General features: G+C 39.5%; 3 protein-coding genes and 1 non-coding gene across 7 annotated transcripts in view; all 4 read left to right on the top strand.

The window, feature by feature from the left end:
- The window catches only part of ash1l (ash1 (absent, small, or homeotic)-like (Drosophila)), a 35,339-nt gene extending 28,817 nt beyond the window's left edge, over positions 1–6,522 (top strand). The window contains exons 25-27 of one of the 2 annotated variants that reach the window (XR_005609833.1): positions 83–249; positions 886–2,332; positions 3,925–6,522. Coding sequence is in view for 1 of the 2 variants with exons in the window: in XM_031738740.2 (XP_031594600.1) it covers positions 83–249; positions 886–1,342; positions 3,925–4,016 (716 nt within the window). In the remaining variant the exon portion in view is untranslated. The remainder of the gene's footprint in view (positions 1–82; positions 250–885; positions 2,333–3,924) is intronic. The other variant, XM_031738740.2, reaches the window with a different exon arrangement.
- A 680-nt stretch (positions 6,523–7,202) lies between these two features.
- On the top strand, positions 7,203–16,237 carry lrrc71 (leucine rich repeat containing 71). 3 transcript variants are annotated; one of them, XM_031738763.2, is made up of 17 exons: positions 7,207–7,421; positions 9,218–9,256; positions 9,338–9,472; positions 10,180–10,278; positions 10,515–10,590; positions 10,701–10,775; positions 10,925–10,993; positions 12,907–13,066; positions 13,159–13,242; positions 13,382–13,456; positions 13,578–13,673; positions 13,754–13,817; positions 13,907–13,977; positions 14,075–14,101; positions 14,181–14,289; positions 14,378–14,469; positions 15,191–16,170. In XM_031738763.2, the coding sequence occupies exons 1-17, from the start codon at positions 7,358–7,360 to the stop codon at positions 15,299–15,301; spliced, it is 1,446 nt and encodes a 481-aa protein (XP_031594623.1). In that variant the 5' UTR covers positions 7,207–7,357; the 3' UTR covers positions 15,302–16,170. The 3 variants fall into 3 exon arrangements, with proteins under 3 accessions (XP_031594624.1, XP_031594623.1, XP_039461216.1); XM_031738764.2 differs by lacking the exon at positions 9,218–9,256 and having other exon boundaries at positions 7,203–7,421; positions 15,191–16,237; XM_039605282.1 differs by lacking the exon at positions 10,180–10,278 and having other exon boundaries at positions 7,208–7,421; positions 15,191–16,232.
- A 383-nt stretch (positions 16,238–16,620) lies between these two features.
- LOC116319434 (40S ribosomal protein S27) lies at positions 16,621–18,968 on the top strand. Its single transcript, XM_031738759.2, has 4 exons — positions 16,621–16,736; positions 17,361–17,469; positions 17,582–17,692; positions 18,707–18,968. Exons 1-4 carry the CDS (start codon positions 16,731–16,733, stop codon positions 18,733–18,735), a joined length of 255 nt encoding a protein of 84 aa, XP_031594619.1. The 5' UTR covers positions 16,621–16,730; the 3' UTR covers positions 18,736–18,968.
- LOC116319450 lies at positions 18,372–18,501 on the top strand. Its single transcript, XR_004199384.1, has one exon. It is a non-coding gene; the product is annotated as a small nucleolar RNA SNORA35 (small nucleolar RNA).
- Positions 18,969–19,182: the final 214 nt, after the last annotated feature.

Genomic DNA, 19,182 nt, shown 5'->3' with positions numbered 1-19,182 from the left:
ATAGGCATTTGCTCACTTGAATGTTTTATTCCTGCTCAAATACATCACGTCCCTGCTAATTCAGTGTGCATTCTTCTTAAAGGACGGCCAAAGGGTGTGAAAGAGCAGGATGTGTACATCTGTGATTACCGCTTGGACAAGTCGGCCCATCTGTTCTACAAGATCCATCGCAACCGTTACCCGGTCTGCACCAAGCCATATGCCTTCAACCACTTCCCCAAGCGGCTCACGCCCAAAAGAGACTTCTCGGTGAGAGCGACAGGACTGCTGAGCCGGGATCTGTTACTGATTTACAAACACTACAAGATGTGTTGAGAGTGGAAGTCATGTTTTAGCCGGGGTCTTTTTTTTCTTTCTCAGTGTTTTAGCAATCAAAGCTTATAAAATCGGGTCACACAAGAAATTATTAAAAAAAACCACATTCACACAGAGTTAATGTAGTGTTGTATGCACCATAGTAATAGTTTATATTTGTTGTAGTGTTAGCTTTTGTTATGATGACAGCTGTCAGATTTGTATGATTTTAGAAGTTGATACAGTACAGAGACTTTGACACACAATCATATAGACATCTCAGTCTCATGGAACAGATGCACCGAAAGCCTCCATAAGTCTGGTTGTGTTGAATAATGAGACAAAATTAACAGAATCCAGAACTTGTATTTTATATTCTTTAAAAAAAAAACAAAAAAACAAATGCCAAAAGGGATATCCTTGTCAGCACTTACCTTTTGGCCTCAAGGTTTTAATTACTTCTTATTTTGTACTTTCCCTAAGTGTTTTTTTTTTTTTGTATTCTTATGTTTTTTATCTCTACATTTTTAAATCTTATCTATTTGAAATGTACGTGCTCTATGTAAAATTTCATTTTTGGCTTTCTTGCAGCCTCATTATGTTCCTGACAACTATAAGAGGAACGGTGGCCGATCGGCCTGGAAAAGCGAACGACCCAAAGAAGCTGGAGGCTGTGAGGACGATGCCTCTTCCTGCGACCGGGGTGAAGATTTCCCACCTGAGGGAGAAGATGGAAGAGGAGTGGAGGATGACATGGACATGGCTTCAGAAGATTCCGCACTTCTTTCAGCCAAGCCTAGAAGACCAGAACGGGAAAGGGAGACAGGAGAAGAAGAGGACGAGGAGGATGAGGAAGATGGACAGGAAGCCGATGAGCGCAAGGGGCTGGAGGAACGTTCAGCCGAGAGGATTGGAGAGTTGCTTGAAGTTCCATCATCCTCGGCTTCATCGCCACTACACCACCCAGCTCTGGGCAGGAGGGAGGCCCAGCGGGAACGACTGAACAAGATCCTGCTGGATCTGCTGCACAGAACACCCAGCAAGAACGGTGAGGGACTGGGAACAAAGGAGGGGGGTAGGTCAACAGATAAATGAGGGTTAAAGTTTAAGGTCACTTTGCTGTGACGCGTCATTTGGATCATTTTTTTAAAACTACTACTATTTCTGAAAGAATAAGCTTGAAGTTGGGGCACGAATCTGTCCATAAGAAGCATAGGATGAAGAGGAGATCATATTTATGTTCTATTTTATGTCACCTAAAAATATCTAAATTTAGACCAACGCTTCAAGGAGAATTCCCATTTACCTCAACCCGGCAAATTTCCCATTAATATGGCTGTAGTGGCTTGAAGGGTCATGCTCACTTTGCGATCATCACCTTTTTAAAATTTTTTAATCTAAACAGCATTTATTTGGGCGACAACCATGAACTGCCTACAGTTTACCACAAAAGATAATTTTTATTTATTTACTTTTTTTACATCAGTTAATTTTAATCATTTTTCAGTCTGACCGAATGTTGCCTGGAACTGGCATTGTACTAACCGCATTAGGAATCTTCATTCTGGGATACTTGCCGACTGACCAAATCACTGGCATACTCATCATCACACGTGTGTAGCTGACTTACACTGTGTTTATACTGTCTTCTGAGGAGAGTTGGCAGTTAAATGCAATGGCAGATTTACCCCATGGACCGTTTTGAGGGCGAGAGGCTGTATCAGCTCGCTCGTCAGTATTGATTTTACCCAGAGTAAGCAGATGGATGAGGAGCTTAAATGTAAAGAAAGAAAGACAGTACTCGGAAGATGGTGGCAGAGGCAACCTACCTCGGGAAACTGGTGGTGTTCCTGTGCTCACTGCTCTGCTAATGCCGACTGCTGCAAAGAAGGGGGCCTTTGAACGTCTCGATGTGTCGAGCTGTGGAATTACAATTCATGAATTGAAAGCTTTGAAAACATTGCCATCCCCGAGATGGTGTTTCATCAACAAAAGACCAAGACTGGCCGGACTGAACTCTCAACTTCCCATTTGGCAAGTAAGTAAAACGTCATTTCATGCGGTGGATTATTACCCGTTACCCACTACAATACATTCGATACCGCTCAGAAATACAGCTAAGTTTTGCGTTTACTGTCGGTCGGACTCAAAGACAAAACTAGTGATCCTAGTTGCCCAGATAAACGCTGTTCACATTTCCTCCAGTATTTACAAGAGAGGACAAGATTGCAAAGTTGGCATGACACTTGAGGCCACACTAATGGGTTAAAATAAGTTATAATATACTTAAATCTACTAATATACTTAAATTTCCTTTTAACACTTCATCTCACTTACTAATGTTAGCCTAATGTGAAAGATCCCCACTTCAAGACCACGAGATGGTTGTTGCGGCGTAAAAACCTTACACATCATATATCAGATATGTCTGCTGTGACCCCTTGCAAATAAAGTAGAAGCTGAAAGAAGCTTTTATTTAAGTCACAATGGGGAATTGCCCAGGATATGCTCATTTCCTAATGATTTGTCAGTCACAAGTTGTTAGCCAGTGAGCATCCAGTTTTACATTCAGATACACCCCTCGCTCGTTACATCATACTTTAAAACACCAACATGGATATACAGTGAAAATACTCAGCTTGAGGCCTCATAACATCACTTAACAAACTGATTGATGATGTCACATTGGCTACATCCATCTTTTATAATGTCTGTCATAGAAAGTCATTCATTACGTTACTTGATACATTGTATCATTACCAAAGAAACATTGTTGTGGGTTGTACATGAACTATGAAAAGGCACCTTTTTTTTTGTTTTTCTCAAGAATTTATGTAATGCTTGTAAAACCCAACTGTTTGGCTTGTAGCTATAATTTGTTTCTGATAAGATAAGACAAATTTTATTTATCCAAAAAAAAGGGGGAAATTCCTGTTACAGCAGCCAAAACATTAAACACAGCCTGTAGTTGTTGTTAGTTTAGCTTATTGGGTTTAGCAAGTGATCCATATGCTGCAAGGCTAATGCAGAGGCCAGAGTTTGAAACCAACCCAAAGGCCCTTTTTTTTTTTTTTTTTTACTGCACCCCACCTCCACCCCCCTCCAAAAAAGTAACAAAAGCTCAACAAGAATAAATGAAATATGACCAAAGAAAAAACTCAGTATGTTTAAAAACTGCACAAAATAAGGAGCTCAAATAGAAACAGATTAACTAAGCACCACAATAAATAGAACTCTAAATAAAATAAATACAGATACTGTGGTATGAGGCCTTACCATATTTAAGAACATTACCTTACTACAAACAAATGATTAACATGTTAAAGCCAGTATCTATCCCAACAGTTCGATGTCTAAGCCAAGGTACCAAAGCCATATTTGGTGGATATAGACTACTAATCTAGTACCAGTGTTAAATGAATGAGCTGCCTTAAGCGACCATGGGAATTATTATTGCTTTTGCTTATTAACTGTTTAACAAATTATACCTGAAGCATTTTTGCTTTAAAGTAACTTGCCTCCATGCTGCTGATTTAAAAAAAATTTTTTTTAAATCTTTAATGTGATCGCCCTGTGTCATCTATTTGTGTCCAAGCTGCTAATTTTCTCTCTCCTTCCAACTTTCTCCAGCCATTGATGTCACTTATCTCCTTGAGGAAGGTGCAGGGCGGCGCCTGCGGCGGCGGGCGCTCGGATTCAGCGACTTCGTAGGCAGAAAATAATGTTTCTACGTGCCTGTCAAGCACACTGCCTTTCACTGTCATGAGCAAGGGGCAGAAAATGGAGAGACAGCAAGAAGGGAAATGAGCATTGTTGGTTTTCCAGCCATTAAGGACCACAATGCATCCCTGGGGGCCTCTTCCAGTTTACCTCTTCCAAGACTGTTGTCTCAGCTCTGAGAGGGGTGGAGGGTGTTTGGAAGCACTGACTTCAGAAGCTCTCAAGGAGCACAAAGAGAGAGCTGACCCAGGCTTCTTGCTTATTTAAGTAGTATGATGCAAAAACTTTCTTTTTTTAAAAAAAAAGAAGAAAGAAAAGAAAAATAAAACGAACATAGGAGTTGTAACCCATGCACTTAAATGCATCGAACATTGAAAACATGGGTAGACGAATTCCACTAGCAAGCATCTGTAATGAAATAAGTGGTACTGAATGAGGATGGATAGAGGGGGAGGGATGGATTAATGATTCAGTCTGTGGGGGGATATGAATGCTGGAGAATTGTTCCCCCTAGTGGAACCTAGCTGCAATGAAACAAATGTAAGGGATGAGAGAAGAACTGCCCAGGGGCTGTGGGGTGGGGGTAGGAATGGCATAGGAGAAATGTAAAGTTGAGCGGTGTGCTCAGATGCTGCTCGTGAGAAAGAGAGAACAAGGGTGGTGAACTGCACTTTTGGTACCATGGATATTGTGAAGCTCTCTGTAATGTATCTATAATGAAAACACACTAACACTCTCACAGTATTGGATGATGCAGTCTGGAAGAAAAAAAAAGAAGCAAGTCTATTATCTCTTTCCTGTTATACTGTAGTAACTCATTTAGGAACAGAAGAGGCCTGTGGTGTGTTTGTTTTATTAGAGTAAAGGGAGGGGGTTTGGGAAGATGGAGCGTGTGCGCTTTTGTCAGTAAAAGTGTCTTGTTTATTTTTGAATCGTCTCGTGAGGCAGTCCGCTTCGCCCCTCTTTTTTTTTTTTTTTTTTTTTTAAGTAAAACATAATTCACCAGCTTAACTAAATCAGGCGGGGAGGGTGGGTTAGGGGTGGGTGGGAAGAGGGGGAACACTGGCTCCAACTGTAACGCCTTACACAGCCGTGCTCTCCGACTGCCTTGCGTGTGCGAGTGTGTGCGCGTGGATACGCGTTTTATTTTGTGTGTGCACTCTGCCAGAATTTCATGAAAATATACCTTTTTAAAAAAATCTAAAAAAAATCAAGGGCTCGATGGCAATTAACAGTTTTAAGAAAACTATGGAAAAAACAATACTTAACATGAAATGTATCGTGATGGTCATATTTTCTTATATTCTGTGAGACGGGGGGAGGTGTATACTGTATATTGGGAACCGGGGAGGGTTTTCTTTTTTCTTTTCTTTTTTTTGTCTTTAAAATATGTTTCCTGGTTGCCATGGAGAATGTTTTCGAAAGAAGTTGTGATATTTGATGAGATTCCTTTTTTGTTTTCTCCCCCCAAATGCCTCTGTTTGAAAGGGACAGCCTGCAATGTCCCAGTGCGTTAAACTGACAGAGATGTGACGAGAATGAGACACTGACGGAGAGAGGAGAGGGATCAGGAAGTTGTACAGTGCCAAGTTATGTAAATATACACACTTTACATTGAGGAGTGTCTCCAAAAGCAATATCTTGAAAATGGATTTTGTTTATTATTGTACTGTACAGGACTCAGCCCTAAATGTATTATGATTATTATAATAATAATATTATAATTTCTTCCGTTTGTATGACTATACTGAAGACACTTAAGCTCGGAGGAAAAACATTTTTGTTTTTGTATTGTTTTTTCTTTTTAATGTCCAAGAAATCTCACCACCAACTGTCCTGACGACATTAAAAAAAGTAAGCTGAAGTTTCGTTGCCTATAAATGAAATTCACCTATGTACTGCATGAGCGAGAAGAATGTCAAACAGACACAGAAGGCATTGGGACATGACAGTGACTCGGCAGCGACCTCTTTGTCGCTGAACATTGTTAATATTACTTTTGAAGGAGAACTGCGCTCCTTGTTTTTTGCTGCAAAGTGTTGAACACTAAAAAAACAAACCAACATAAAAATGTTAAGATATTTTTAAACGGTGACAGAAAGAAAAAGTTTTAAAAAATAAATAAAAAAAGCTGTCAGCCCAATATCATGTTATTATTTTGGTTTTTTGTTTTGTTTTTTTCTTTCAAATAGGAAAATGGTTCCGTTTTGTGATAGCAGTCATTGTATGATGCTTGTACTTGTATTTGTGTGTTTTTTGTGCGATTCGTTTAGTTATTTTTAGACAATCACAAAATAAGATGCAAGCATTGTAAATGGCAGACTGGCGGACATTTTGTGATGTGTACAGTTTGTCAAAAAAAAGAAAAAAAACTTCTTCCACTCGTTTAAAGTTTGTAATTATGATTCTTAAGTCATGAAAAATGCTGTTGGTTTTTACTTTTTGTTTTATATTTGGTTTTTTTTGTTTTGTTTTTTTTAATAAAAGCACTACATTATTGTGAATATACTTCGTGGTGGTCTCCTCTGAAAACTCCTCATATACTTCACAAACACACATTTACAAAAAGAACTATAAATACCCAATATAGATACTATTGTTCAGCCAAAACATTAAATACAAACACTACCAAAATGGCTTGAATAAAACCAAAAGGCCTAATAAGGTCAAAATTATCCAAAAGTAGCTCAATTAAATAGAAAATAGTGAATAAAGTGAGGTCAGTGAGTAAAAATGTAGATATAATCCTGTAAGGTGCTTGAAAATTTATGGAAATTTAACCAAATATGTAAAACTATAGTGCTAGGACATGGTGAAGATTTACATATATATTTAAGAAAAAGAAAGTCTTCCTTGTGGTGGGTTAATATAAAGCTCTCTCAGCACTCCTCCTGATCCACTTTAAAGAGAAAAAATATATATATGAGAGACAGAGTATTTATGTAATGTAAGTATGTTTTCTGGACCTCAAAAACTCTCAAACTCATATATCAAGTACGACAGACTTGTCCATAAGTAAGTAAACGAGTCCTTCTCTCAGCTCTCGCGATAGTACAGTAGTTGACAATAGACAAGTTAAATAACGTTTTCGTTATCGCTGTTACCGACTTTAGGGCCATACATACTATAATATTTTCACTCAAATCTTTACGAATGATACTTTTCCAGTACACTAAGAGTCAAAGGTTAAAGAACCAAGAACTTAAATCTCGCGATACAACTTGAGTATCCATAGTAACGCCAAAAACTCCCTGGCGGCTCACAGCGGTGTTATTAAACTAACTGAAATATCTTCTTTAACGCTTTTAGCTGTGTGATTGTTATTGTGGTTTCAGGCGCAACCATGTCAGGAAAGAAACACGCGAAAGATAAAACCAGAGCTGAAGACGAGGCCTGGAAAAGCGCAGGTTAGCTTGTTTTTTTTATCGAAGAATGGCAGCGCCTTTTTACTTGGACTGCTACTTAACCTTAGCTGTAATTTAAATTTATGGCACATTATCTGAAAAAATATTTTGTTACTTTAAGCATTTGTACAACTTAGAATTTAACTTTTATTTCGATATGTAACGATATTTGAAAATACCTGTTTTATATACTCATTCAAGCTACAGTTGTGGTCAGAGGTTTACATATGCGCTTGAATCTCATGATAAATTGGGGCTGCAAATAATGATTTATTTGAACTGTTATTTTTCCAGGGTGGAATGATTGTACAACATACATCTTTAATGACTTTAACAAAACAAGTTGCACAAGTTTGAATTTATTTAGGATTTTCTCTTATCCACATACAGTCAAAAGTATACCTACAGGTTCACTAATATGCACCTCCACCTAATATGTGGTTAAATGTCTCTTAGTAAGTTTATACTTCAGATACTGTTTTTTTGTTTTTTGTTTGTTTGTTTTTTTAGCCATCTACAAGCTTCTGGCATAATTCTGGCTGGATATTTAAACACTTTTCTTGGGATATGTGGTACAGTTCATTTAATTTGGTTGGTTTACTGGCACAGACCCAGCTTTTAGAGTAGGGACTTGTTTCTTCGTTGGCATCCTCTCATTGCCATGTGAAACTGGCTTCCATGTGTACAGTGGCACTGGTGTTCCAGCATTTTCCAGTTCACGGCAGACTTGAGCCTAGGTGGTTTGTGGGTTATTCCTGAACATTCTTGGCAAAGTGGTGACACATCACATTTTTACTTAAAGACAACTGTGTTGGAATCTGCAGCTGTATAGAAATGGCCCCAAGAGATCTTCCCACCTTGTGAAAATCATCAATTCTCTTTCTTAGATCTTCACTGAGTTCCTTAGACCTTTTCACATTGTTCTGAGCATTAGTCAATCTAATGAGTGCTGTCAAACGAGTACTTTTTATGCTGGTAAAGAGAAACGATCAGTTGTACTTATTCATGATCACTAACGAGAAGTTAATAGGCCTTGGCCGTATTCAAATTTAAAAGACATTGTAGACCCTTCAGCACCACTTATGAAAAGATTTAAGTGAGTATATTTGAGCCTGTAGGTATACTTTTGACACTGTGTTGATTAGAGAAAATCTAAAATAAATTCAAACTTGTGCACCCGGTGCTTGTTTTTGAAAAGTCATTAAAGATGTGTGGTGTACAATCATTTCACCCTGGAAAAAGAAAAGTTCAAAGAAATTATTAAAAGTCCAAAGTTAACATGACATTCATGCCCATGATTAGCGGATGTGAATGTCTGACCAAAACTGTACTTTATATACTAATTTCTCATGTCAGCTTATTTTCATTATGGTAAACCTTTTTGAAAAAAGCAAATAAGTAAATATAGGATTCAATTTTTTTCCCTGGAAAGTAGAGCACATAATAAAAACAAAGTCCTTAAAATAAATAAAGTAAAACTTCAAGTTATGTGATCTCATTTTAGAAGGTTTATTTTGAAACAGCTGCAGCACATAATCAAAGCAATCATAACAAGTACACAATAACATGTTTGTTCATCATGAGGTTTTAGTAACATAAGTTTTCCTGTCTGCAGTCTCTCAAGTAGCACTGATTGCAGTGTAGCTGTCTGTGGTAATCTAACACCACACATTACACAGAGATATAATTGACAGCGAAAACTTGTCATGCAATCAAAGTGAAAGTTTTTGATGTTTTCTTGATTAGTTGCTGGTGATTTTGTCATGCTATGTCAAGACTCTAGGCCTTTCTGTTTGCAGGACCGACTCCAAATGAAACACTTCCTGTTCAGACCTTCAGTAAGCATAAATATGAAGCTCTTCTACTTAGTGTAGTTGTGGTGATAGTTGAGATTTGCACTTATCCCCATTGCCCTACAGATGAATATCAGTGCACAGGAAATGCAGAGACTGACTTCCCTGCGCTGTGTGCTTTACTGAATGTGAAGGATATCCCAGCTGTCATTGCCAAGTTCCCAGCCTCCTCCGCCAGTCAAACTGAAGGAAGTGACACCGGTAAACAAGAGATGGTTCTGCTTTGAGTAGTATCACACTGACAGAGAAACAGAAAATAAAACAAAAAAAATAAAAAATCTGTGATGATTGTGACATTATAGTAAGAAGGATCATGGAAATGTGTTCATGTTTTTGAATACTATATGCTTTGATTTTAATGTATTTTCCACACATTACCAAGATGTAGCGTTTTGAGGTGAACTATGGCTAACAGACCTAGAGTAGCAAAATATACTACTGGAGAGGCAGAGACTTAAAGCCCATATTGATGATAAAAATGTGTAAATTAATGGGAATGTATCACCATCAGTAATCTAAACATTTGGAATTTTTCTGCACAAAATATTAAAACCTCTTGAGACCCAAGATCTTGTTTGGGATGCAGGAGATGGAGCAGGTTGAGCAGGACAAAAGGTGCAGGGTCTCAGGAGGTTAAACATTACACATCTACAAACACAAAGAGACATGGAAGTAAGCATGACCATGACTACTTCACTGGAATTTGTTGTTACAGAGTCACCAGGTCATCTGTATTTCTTAGATTTCAGTCACACAGATATTGTAGAATATTTTACCAAGTGTTGCAGTATTAGTATGGTCAGCATTATTTTGAATTACTCCTTGATGCTCATTCCTACAGTATAAACAGTAAATATAATTTATATGATCTCACATTCTCTTACTAATAATAATTCTACCTCCTAAAGATAACCAGTTACAGACAAGTGATGCTTCTTTCTGCTCAAAGCCCTGCTTAAAACTGGAACTTGAGAGTAAAGACAGAGCCAGGAGCATGAAGGTTTCTGGTAAGAGGAAAAGAAGGAAAGGGTTTATAACTGTACTTGGCATTAATTCAACATTTAAAGAATTTGAGTTTCTGAGTCTGTAGTTATCACTGGTTACCTGCAGTCATATCATTCTATGTTGTGTGTAATGTCAGAGTTTGAAAGGCATCATTGGATCTTTTTAATTGAGAAGTGAGCTCATATTATTGTTTGAAGCATGTGGTGAGAAGATGACTGGATATGTCATGAATGTACAGGATGGAGGGTGAATGAGCAGATTTTCCGAGCGCTACAGAAAATGCTCCCCTCCATGAACCAGCTACTGAGCCTTGGGTGAGTAATGAGGTGCTGCAGGGAGGCACACTCCTGTTACAGCAAACGGGGTTACAGCTGTCACTGTTTTGTTCTTGTTTGTTGGTGTAATCTTGTCCACGGTTGTGCAGGTTTTGGCAGGCGGGACTGACAGATCGCATGGTAGTTGCCCTCATGAACACAATACCGCTGTGCTCCAGCCTCAGGTGAGCAGATACCCAAGCATTTTGCACCACATCACAACAGGTCCAAATGTGTTTTGACTTCATGCCAAGAAATTATGTAGAATAGCAGACAAATTTCGCTTTAGCACTGAGAGTTACTGAAACAGCCCCTCTGATTTGTGTTCACTTAGAGTTGTGGCACTGGAAGGCAATGTTCTTCCACAGCAGGGCTACCACCTTCTTCTCTCTGAGGACAGCGTGTAAGTAGCCTAACAGTCACACATGTAAACATGTTTGTAGTAGCCATTTGTTAAAAATCAGGTTCATAATCAAAATGCCACTGATGCACCGTGATTCATTCCAAGTTCAGGTCGTGCAGTGCATAGAGAAAATGCAGAAGCGCAAGAGCTACATCTCAAACTCTACAGGCCTCAGTTAGCATGTTAAATTTTAAAGTTCATGACAGCAACAACATGGCAGCACAGCTTAGGTTTGAAAAATTTCGTCTGAACAAGCCACGAGACTTCTGGAACAAAGTCTTTTGGATAGAACACCAAAGTGTGAAGCACAAATGTGACTCCCCTGCTCCCAAGTAAGGGTAGTCTGTCGCAGGGTAACACAGAGAGAGAGACAACCATTCACACTGCTAACCTAACCCTGGGACAAAGTTGGAGTACCCAGAGAGAACCTACACATAGGGAGAACATGCAAAATCCACACAGAAAGGCCCAGCCAGATGGTGGGTTCTAACCCAGGACCTTAATGCTATGCAACAATGCTAACCACATCGCCACAGTCCAAACAGATTTATCTATTACAGAGTGAAAAACACTTGTTCATACAGCACTACTCTCCACAAAAACACACAGCTTAGATTGGTTGGGATGCTCAATACAAAGGTTTTGAGATTGTTTCAAGCTTATGAAGTGGAAATGTTTTGAAATACTGCCCCAAAGTATGGAGCTTTGTTTACAGTACTGCAACAGAATAGCATTAAGATGTTACAATAGCAAAAGCCGCCAGTAGGTGTCACTGTGGAGATGGGTGTCAGATTGTTTTTGACAGTTCTGACAAAAACTGCTTCAAATATTTCTGTTTCACAAAACCTCGCTTTATCCATCACGAGAATTAGAAATCCCTTTGTCAGGTCATAATTTAAAGTCGGTGCTTCTAGCCTTCCAATAATTGAAAACACAGAGAAAAAAAACTGAACAGCAGAGAGGAGAGAAAGCAATACAAGCGATATAAAATTATGACCTGGGTCATATCGACCCCACCTTATATCACTCTCCTCCACAAGAAATGCCTGATCTATACGAGATAAGACATCTGCCACAGTGTTATCAGTCTCCTTCAGATGGTGTACTCAGTGTTGAAATCTTGCAGCAATAAGGACCTGCATGATTGTTATTGAGCATTTGAGATATAAGCAGAGGATTGTGGTCATTGTGATCATGAGCGGAGGTGGTGCTGGAACCAAAGTACACCTCAGAATGTTGCATAGCCAAAAGTAATGCTAAGGTTTCTTTCTCAGTTGTGCTCTGATTCATTTGGGGTTTATTGAATTTCTTTGAAAAACAGCACACTGGATGATGACACTTCTGTCACTCTAATTTACTGCACCCGAATCATGAGCACTGGTGTCACCCTCTAGTTTAAAGGCATGAGCGTAATGCACAGCACCACCTTTCAGCAGAAACCAGGCATGGTGGTGGAGAGGTGATGATTTGGGCTTATTTTGCAGCCACAGGACATGGGCATCTTGCAGTCATTGAGTAGACCATGAAGTCCTCTGTGTACCAAAGTATTCTGGAGTTGCTGTTTATGGTGTTTCTACAAGCTAGTGAATTGTGGGGTGTCCTTATTTTTTCACAGAACTGCATAGAGTCTTCATTTTTTCACTGTACCTGACGACAAAGTCCCCCCCAAAAAATAAAATAAAGAAAAATCTTTTTAAAGCAAACTTGACAAGTGGGTAAGAAAATAAGCCAAAATAAAGCAAAGTAAGTAGCTAACAAAAAAAACCATCTACAGGAATCAAACTTTCAACATATTATAATTCTTAAACAACAAATTAATAAATAGCTACCGCAATGTTGGAAAACCCTCTTTCTGTATTTACACACCACTCTGCACACAAGAGCAGTTAATGTCATGTGTTTCTTTGACCCAGCCTCACTCACTTGTCTCTGAGAAATAACCGGATAGGAGTTGAAGGCGCTCGCCTGATTGGTTCAGCGCTTTCGACAGCCAGGTCTGCCAACAAAAACCTCCTGTCACTCAACCTGGCGTTCAACTGTATAGGTGATGCAGGTGCTGCACATATTGCTCAGGTATAACCCAGAACTGACGGCATATTCCCTGGTGTATGTCCCCTGTGTGACCGCTGAGCTGATGTCTCTGTCGCCGTCCTGTTTTGCCTCAGGGCCTGCGGCTGAATCGTACTTTGCTCTTTCTCTCGCTGTGCAACAATCAGATTGGAGATGCAGGAGCTGCTCATCTGGCTGCGGTATCAGTTTACATCACAGAGTTTAACTGACAGATAATGCATTTAAATTAGCAGTTAAAATGTCTTAAATCATATTCATCTTATTGCATTATGTAATGTAATTTAATAAGCCTCCAGTGCTCGCTACTTCCCTTTTCAGGTACTTGGTGAGTTTGCCTTAACTCATGACGAAATAGTGGAGAGGAGGAAGTTGCTTCTGGAAAGAGCGCAAGCTGTAAGAGTGGCAGTGTCAATCACTGATATTACTTTAATAACTAAGCGCCCTGAATAACACTGCTTTCACAGCACATGTAGTTAAACCGCTTTCAGGTTTATTTTTGATCTGTTTTTTTCAGGCTTTAGTGAAGGATGAGCCTCTCCAAACATTAGCTGGCAGCACCACCTCACTGGGTGGTAACAAAGGAGAGACCAGAGGCACTCCCAAAAAAAAGGTTTCATGCGAAAACTGACTTTTAGCAAATTCTTAAACTAGTGTGTGCTGCAAATCTTGTGCTATTGATTCTTATTAAAGGAAGCAACCAGAAAAGATGAGAAAGTGGCCGCCAACAAAGACAACCAAAAGCCAAACAAGAAAAGTAATCGCTCCTGTCGCACCTGAAACACTTGTTCTGTTCTCTGAGAGGTGACAGCTGTGTTTATTGTTTATCCCTGCCATCTTTTCTAGCCACTGATACAAGAGCGCCTCAGCCTAGAGGTGGAAAGGCAGGGGGCAAAGAGAAGCAACATCCAGAAGAGGTAACGTTTTCTGTTTGCTGATCATCATGTGGATGCGCAACATGGTATAAAATTTCACTGGTTTCACTTTGTTTTGTTTTGTTTTTTCCCCCTGCAGGATAGATCAAATACTTCCCTGAATGAGGTTTGTTTGATGCAACATTTTGTGAAGCAGAAATATCGTTCTCAATGATGGCGCTGATCTGACGGGTCTCCGTGAGCAGGCAGAGTTGGTGGATTCAGTGAATCCCCTGCTGGACCCGTCGGTGCATCCCAGGGACGGACAGCTCTTCATGCCTGGAAACACGACTCTTACCTCCCTCAACCTGGCAGGTCAGCAACTTGACGTCTTGCAAGTGTAGACATGCATTATCATTTAAGCTAGGACTGAAATAAAGCTTTTTGGTGTGTGTCTGTGTAGGAAACAGAATCACAGAGAAGTCGCTGCCTCTCTTTTTGGTGTCACTCGAGATGCAGGGCGAGGGTGGAGGCCTGCTGCGTCTCTGTCTGCAGGTACGTAGCACTCACAGTGCACTCAAGTTGACACTGTACGAAAAGTATTAAAGCCACATGAAGTCTAAAAAAAGATGAAGTTTTTTTTCTTTTCTTTTACTTTTTGGAATTTTTGAGACTAAACCTGACATTTTAATATAAAAGTTGAATTTTGCAGATAAATCAGAAGATGACGTTTTTCTTTGTGTTTTGTGAATAAACTTTAAATGTCAGGAATAAAGTTGGCATTTGAAGGTGAATGTCACCTCTGACTCGCTCGCTTCATGCTCAAAATGCCAAAAATAGCGCTTCCTCGCTGATCGCTACAAAAAATTTGACTTATTTTTTGACGTTTTGACTTTATTCCTAAATATTAAACTAAAAAACAAAGCAAAGCAAAAAGGCTTTCACGTTTCAATTTTATTAATATGGCTCCAAGACCCTCCGCCTCTGCGTGTGGGCGTCTGTGCACAATTCCCATGAACTGCATTTAGATAAAAAAATGGCTTTAAAATCATTCACAGCCACTGTCATCATATTATTTATATTATATTATGTTTCAGCATTTATTAAAGTCTGTTTTGCTTTATTACATCCTGGCTTTTTATTCATTTTGAACATAATTATACTCTTTGAGTTTTTCATTAGTTGTTCCCATTTCATTCCATTTTACCTAAAAATAAGTGCTGATTAATGTGAACATCATTTAATTGCTATAATTTCTGATCTCTCTCTCTCACAGAGAAACATTTTCCCACCAGGAAATGAGTTTTACGTGAAGATAAAGGAACTGATGGCTCCCTTAGATCCAATAGAAAAAAATAACTCTGAAGAGGAGGGACTGGGAGAGTAGAGAGGCTGACAGAATGAGCCTTCACTTTGTCTTATAGCAACAAAAATATGTGTATAATTGTATAATAATAATTTCAGCTGTTTAATTATTTGTCAGAATTAATTAAAGAGAATAATATGAGTGAACAGGGCAGCCAATCAGAACTGCGTAGATTAATTGTTTTAGTTAAGTCACCTTACAGTAACCAACCATCACTCAGGTGACATGCACATTAAGTTTATTGGTGGTTCTAAATTGGTTTTAGATGTGAGTGTGAGTGGTTGTATGTTTCTCTGTGTTAGTCATGTGATAGACTGGCAACCTCTCCAGAGTGTACCCTGCTTCTGTTTGTCTCCTGGATTTTGGTGTTTTTTTCTCCAGGATCTGAACCATTATGGCTTCAGAATAGAGGACATTTGACTCAAGAGACAAAGATCAAAGTTTTTAACTTAAACTAAATAAATCTGTTTTAGTGCAGCACTACTGTACCAGTATTTACTTGAATAAAAGCTACTTTTAGCCCTTATTTACAAGGGCTCACCACAGCAGGCCACTCCATGTGTGTGATTAGGCAGATTCTTACACTGGATGATTTTCCTGATGTAACCTTAGAGGGATTTGTATGATTTGTGTCTCCTTCTGGAATCAAACTGTGTAATCCACTATCCTGTAGTGCTGGGCTTTTAATTAATTAATATTCCATTTCAGTTCCATCATCCAACTATTCATTATTTTCCCTAAAAATAAATACATAAATGTAAAAATTCCACTTTTGGAGTTACAGCTCTTAATGCTTTATGTACTTCACCTTCCACATCTGCTCTAGGTGTTTCTATATTCTTTATTTTCCAGCCTCCCCATCATCTTAAATATATAGTCATATTAGTTTGCTTTCATTTTTCTGGTGTCTGCATCCCACAGTTTGACAACTGTTGCCTTGGATGGTTCTTCACATTTATGCCTCTTTTGATGCTGAAGGCAGAGCACATCAGTGGTGTCATTCCCCGAGGTGCCACCAGGGGGCCCTCGAGGAAAATTAAAACATAAACTGACAAAGGTTTAATTATCGTAATTTACACACAATCAGTCTAATACCTGGAAAATCTATAATATATTTGATTTGATTTGGAAATATCCATAACAAAATTGTACACTATGTTAAAAGCTAAATAAATTTTTACATATGATCAATAGTGTTTATTTTTATTATTGTTATTATTATATTTATTATTATATATTATATGTGTTTGCCTTAAAAAGTTAAATAAAATTTATCTTAAATAAATAAAGGCCTGAAAAGACTAAACAAGGCGGGTTTTCGACCTCTCCAAAATGGCTGCCATAGCCTGATAAATTCGTCACGTCCGGCTCATGCTCAAAGGAGCCACCAATATGAGCCGCTCGCTTCCGGTAATGCCTCCTTTTCGGCAGCGGCTATTTCCTCGCCAACATGCCAGTGAGTATGGACAGGCAGTATCGAAATGACATTTTTATAATTTAACGGGCCTTCAGAGAGCCACCGCACGGCTCAACGTGTACATGAGAGACCAGCGATTCAATCGGTGCCGGTTTTAGACGTTTAGCCGAGTTTTGGACTGAGTTTGGCGGGACTAAATGTTCCCATTTGGGCGCATTTGCGAGCGCATTGTGATACAAGATGGCTGCGCACACACCGCAAACATGGAGCCAGTTCAACGAGCGATGATACAGCCTCGAAAACCTAATATTCAGGGCTATATTTTCGCTTTGCTTGGTGTCTTTTAGAGTGGCCTTCGACGTATTTTACCGGGGATGTTTGAATATTTGGGGAACAATTCGTGATCGATGTAAATGCGCACGTTGGGTTACCTAATCCAAGAAATGTAGGCCGATCGTGGAGCCTGAACGTGCACGTAGCACGAGCAAAACATGGCAACTGAAGCGTTTTTAAGCTAAATAATAAAGCTAAAGGTCCCTGATCCAGCGCCTTTTCTTTCCAGTTTGACAGCTTGGTGTTATTATTAAATTTTCTCTCTAATTGCTCTTTAGGAGTTGAATAACGCTTACCTCTTTTATTTCCTCTTTTTCTTAAATCTTGTAGCTCGCAAAAGACTTGTTGCACCCATCCCCTGAGGAGGAGAAGAGGAGGCACAAGAAGAAGCGTCTTGTTCAGAGTCCCAACTCTTACTTCATGGATGTAAAATGTCCAGGTACGCTTTCTGTACACACACACAGGTCACATGGGGTTTGAGTCTTATGAAGTTTATTTACCAGTGAGCGGGTTTGAATTTTGGATTATAAACCAGTGTGTTTGTTTTGCAGGATGCTACAAGATCACGACGGTGTTCAGCCATGCTCAGACAGTCGTGCTGTGTGTGGGCTGCTCTACAGTCCTGTGTCAGCCCACCGGAGGCAAAGCACGTCTCACAGAGGGTCAGTATTCATCTGTGTGCAGTGTTCATCCACAGCAGGGGTGTCCTTGGATGACACTCAGTGGCCTGCTGATATAAACTCAGACTGTATCATGCACTTTTTGGGGGGGGGGTTGGGTTTGTGGAAGAGTCAGAAATATCTAGAATGGGGACGATTTTTGCACTTTTAATGAGCATGCCACTAGACAAATTACAGGAAATGTGAGCCTCAGGGCGGGGTGTTCGTCCTGTCACCCGGTTTTCCCCTGTGCCAGAACTTTAATACTCTTTTAGTGACTGAGGTTAGTCACACATCCAGACTCAGTTTTACTGTTGCTTTATGTTTAAGCTTGAGCTTTTTTACTGCAAATACCAAATTTGATGTCAAAGTAATGCTGCTATGTGTTATTCCAACCTGGAATAAGGTTAAGACTGGAATAATTTCAGAAATTTAAAGCCTTTAAATAGCAGACAGGCCAAAGAACTGTAGATGTCATCAATAGCATTCAGAAAGTTGCAGGACATTAACATCCAGGAGCTGATGTTGCTCTCTATAAAAAAAATAACGCTGTTGTCTTGTTTCTTACTGACAGAGGTGGCTGTCATTTATCTGGAAATGCCGATACAATTTTGTTTGTGGTGTTTCTAAATCCAGTGAAGGAAATTAATGGTATTGATAGTTATTAATTATGACATTTTGGTCGCACTGCTAAGTGACTGGACTTCCTCTGTCGTGGTCTTGCAGTCTCATTCCGGTGCCAGATCAACCTCAGTTTGCAGAAGGGTTGAGCTAGACCACTGGCTCCCCCCTTTCGAAGGCTGAGAACAGATTATTTACCGCCCTAAAGGTAGTGAGAGTGCAGATTTCAGGGTGGCTTGTTGAATTAGTGGACAGGGAATGGGGAAAATTAAAGCTGACCTAAACAGTCACATGACTGAAAGCGATGACTCTTGTTTCAGTGCTGTGCAGCACAATGGCAGCATGCTATGCTCTGCATTAATCCTGTAGCCTCACTATCATTGTCTCCGTTGGCAGGGTGCTCATTCAGGAGGAAGCAGCACTAGCTGTCCTCCCCGGAGCTGAAGGGGAGAGGAGGGGATGGACCGGTTGATATCAGCGTCTTCCGCCTTCGAGACGGCAGCGGCGGCGGATCCTGCGGCCTGATCGGAAACGAGATCTGGAGGCTTAACGGGACAGCAGATGGATTTCCTCTGTTAATGTTGACAGATGGTTTGTTGCTGTAACTCCACCCTCCAACCCTGTCTCTCTAAATAAAATGTTGTTTTGGCTAAAGGAATGGTTTGTGTGTGGTTAGTATTATTATTGTTTGGGTTTTTTTAAGCTGGAAAATAAAGGTTGTGTTGTCACCTTTATGATAAAGTACTACAGGTTAAGGTTGGGTTTATAATACAACAGCAAACTGTTCTGGAAGTTATACAGATTTTATTACACAATCAGAAAGATGCAGCATTTACAGAATAAAAGCTGGCTTAGTTTATGCATTTAGTAGA

This window comes from Oreochromis aureus, linkage group 22 (assembly GCF_013358895.1).
Source record: "Oreochromis aureus strain Israel breed Guangdong linkage group 22, ZZ_aureus, whole genome shotgun sequence".
NCBI lineage: Eukaryota > Metazoa > Chordata > Actinopteri > Cichliformes > Cichlidae > Oreochromis > Oreochromis aureus.
Note: the sequence above shows the minus strand (reverse complement) of the source record. Positions and strands in the feature narration are given on the sequence as shown.

Coding starts and splice junctions, on each gene's coding strand:
- lrrc71 (XM_031738763.2), top strand. CDS start 7,358: ATGTCAGGAAAGAAACACGCGAAAGATAAAACCAGAGCTGAAGACGAG. Junction 10,994..12,906: donor CTTCTCTCTGAGGACAGCGT/GTAAGTAGCCTA, acceptor TCTTTGACCCAG/CCTCACTCACTTGTCTCTGA. Junction 14,470..15,190: donor TGCTGCGTCTCTGTCTGCAG/GTACGTAGCACT, acceptor TCTCTCTCACAG/AGAAACATTTTCCCACCAGG.
- LOC116319434 (XM_031738759.2), top strand. Junction 17,470..17,581: donor CATGGATGTAAAATGTCCAG/GTACGCTTTCTG, acceptor TTTGTTTTGCAG/GATGCTACAAGATCACGACG. Junction 17,693..18,706: donor CAAAGCACGTCTCACAGAGG/GTCAGTATTCAT, acceptor CTCCGTTGGCAG/GGTGCTCATTCAGGAGGAAG.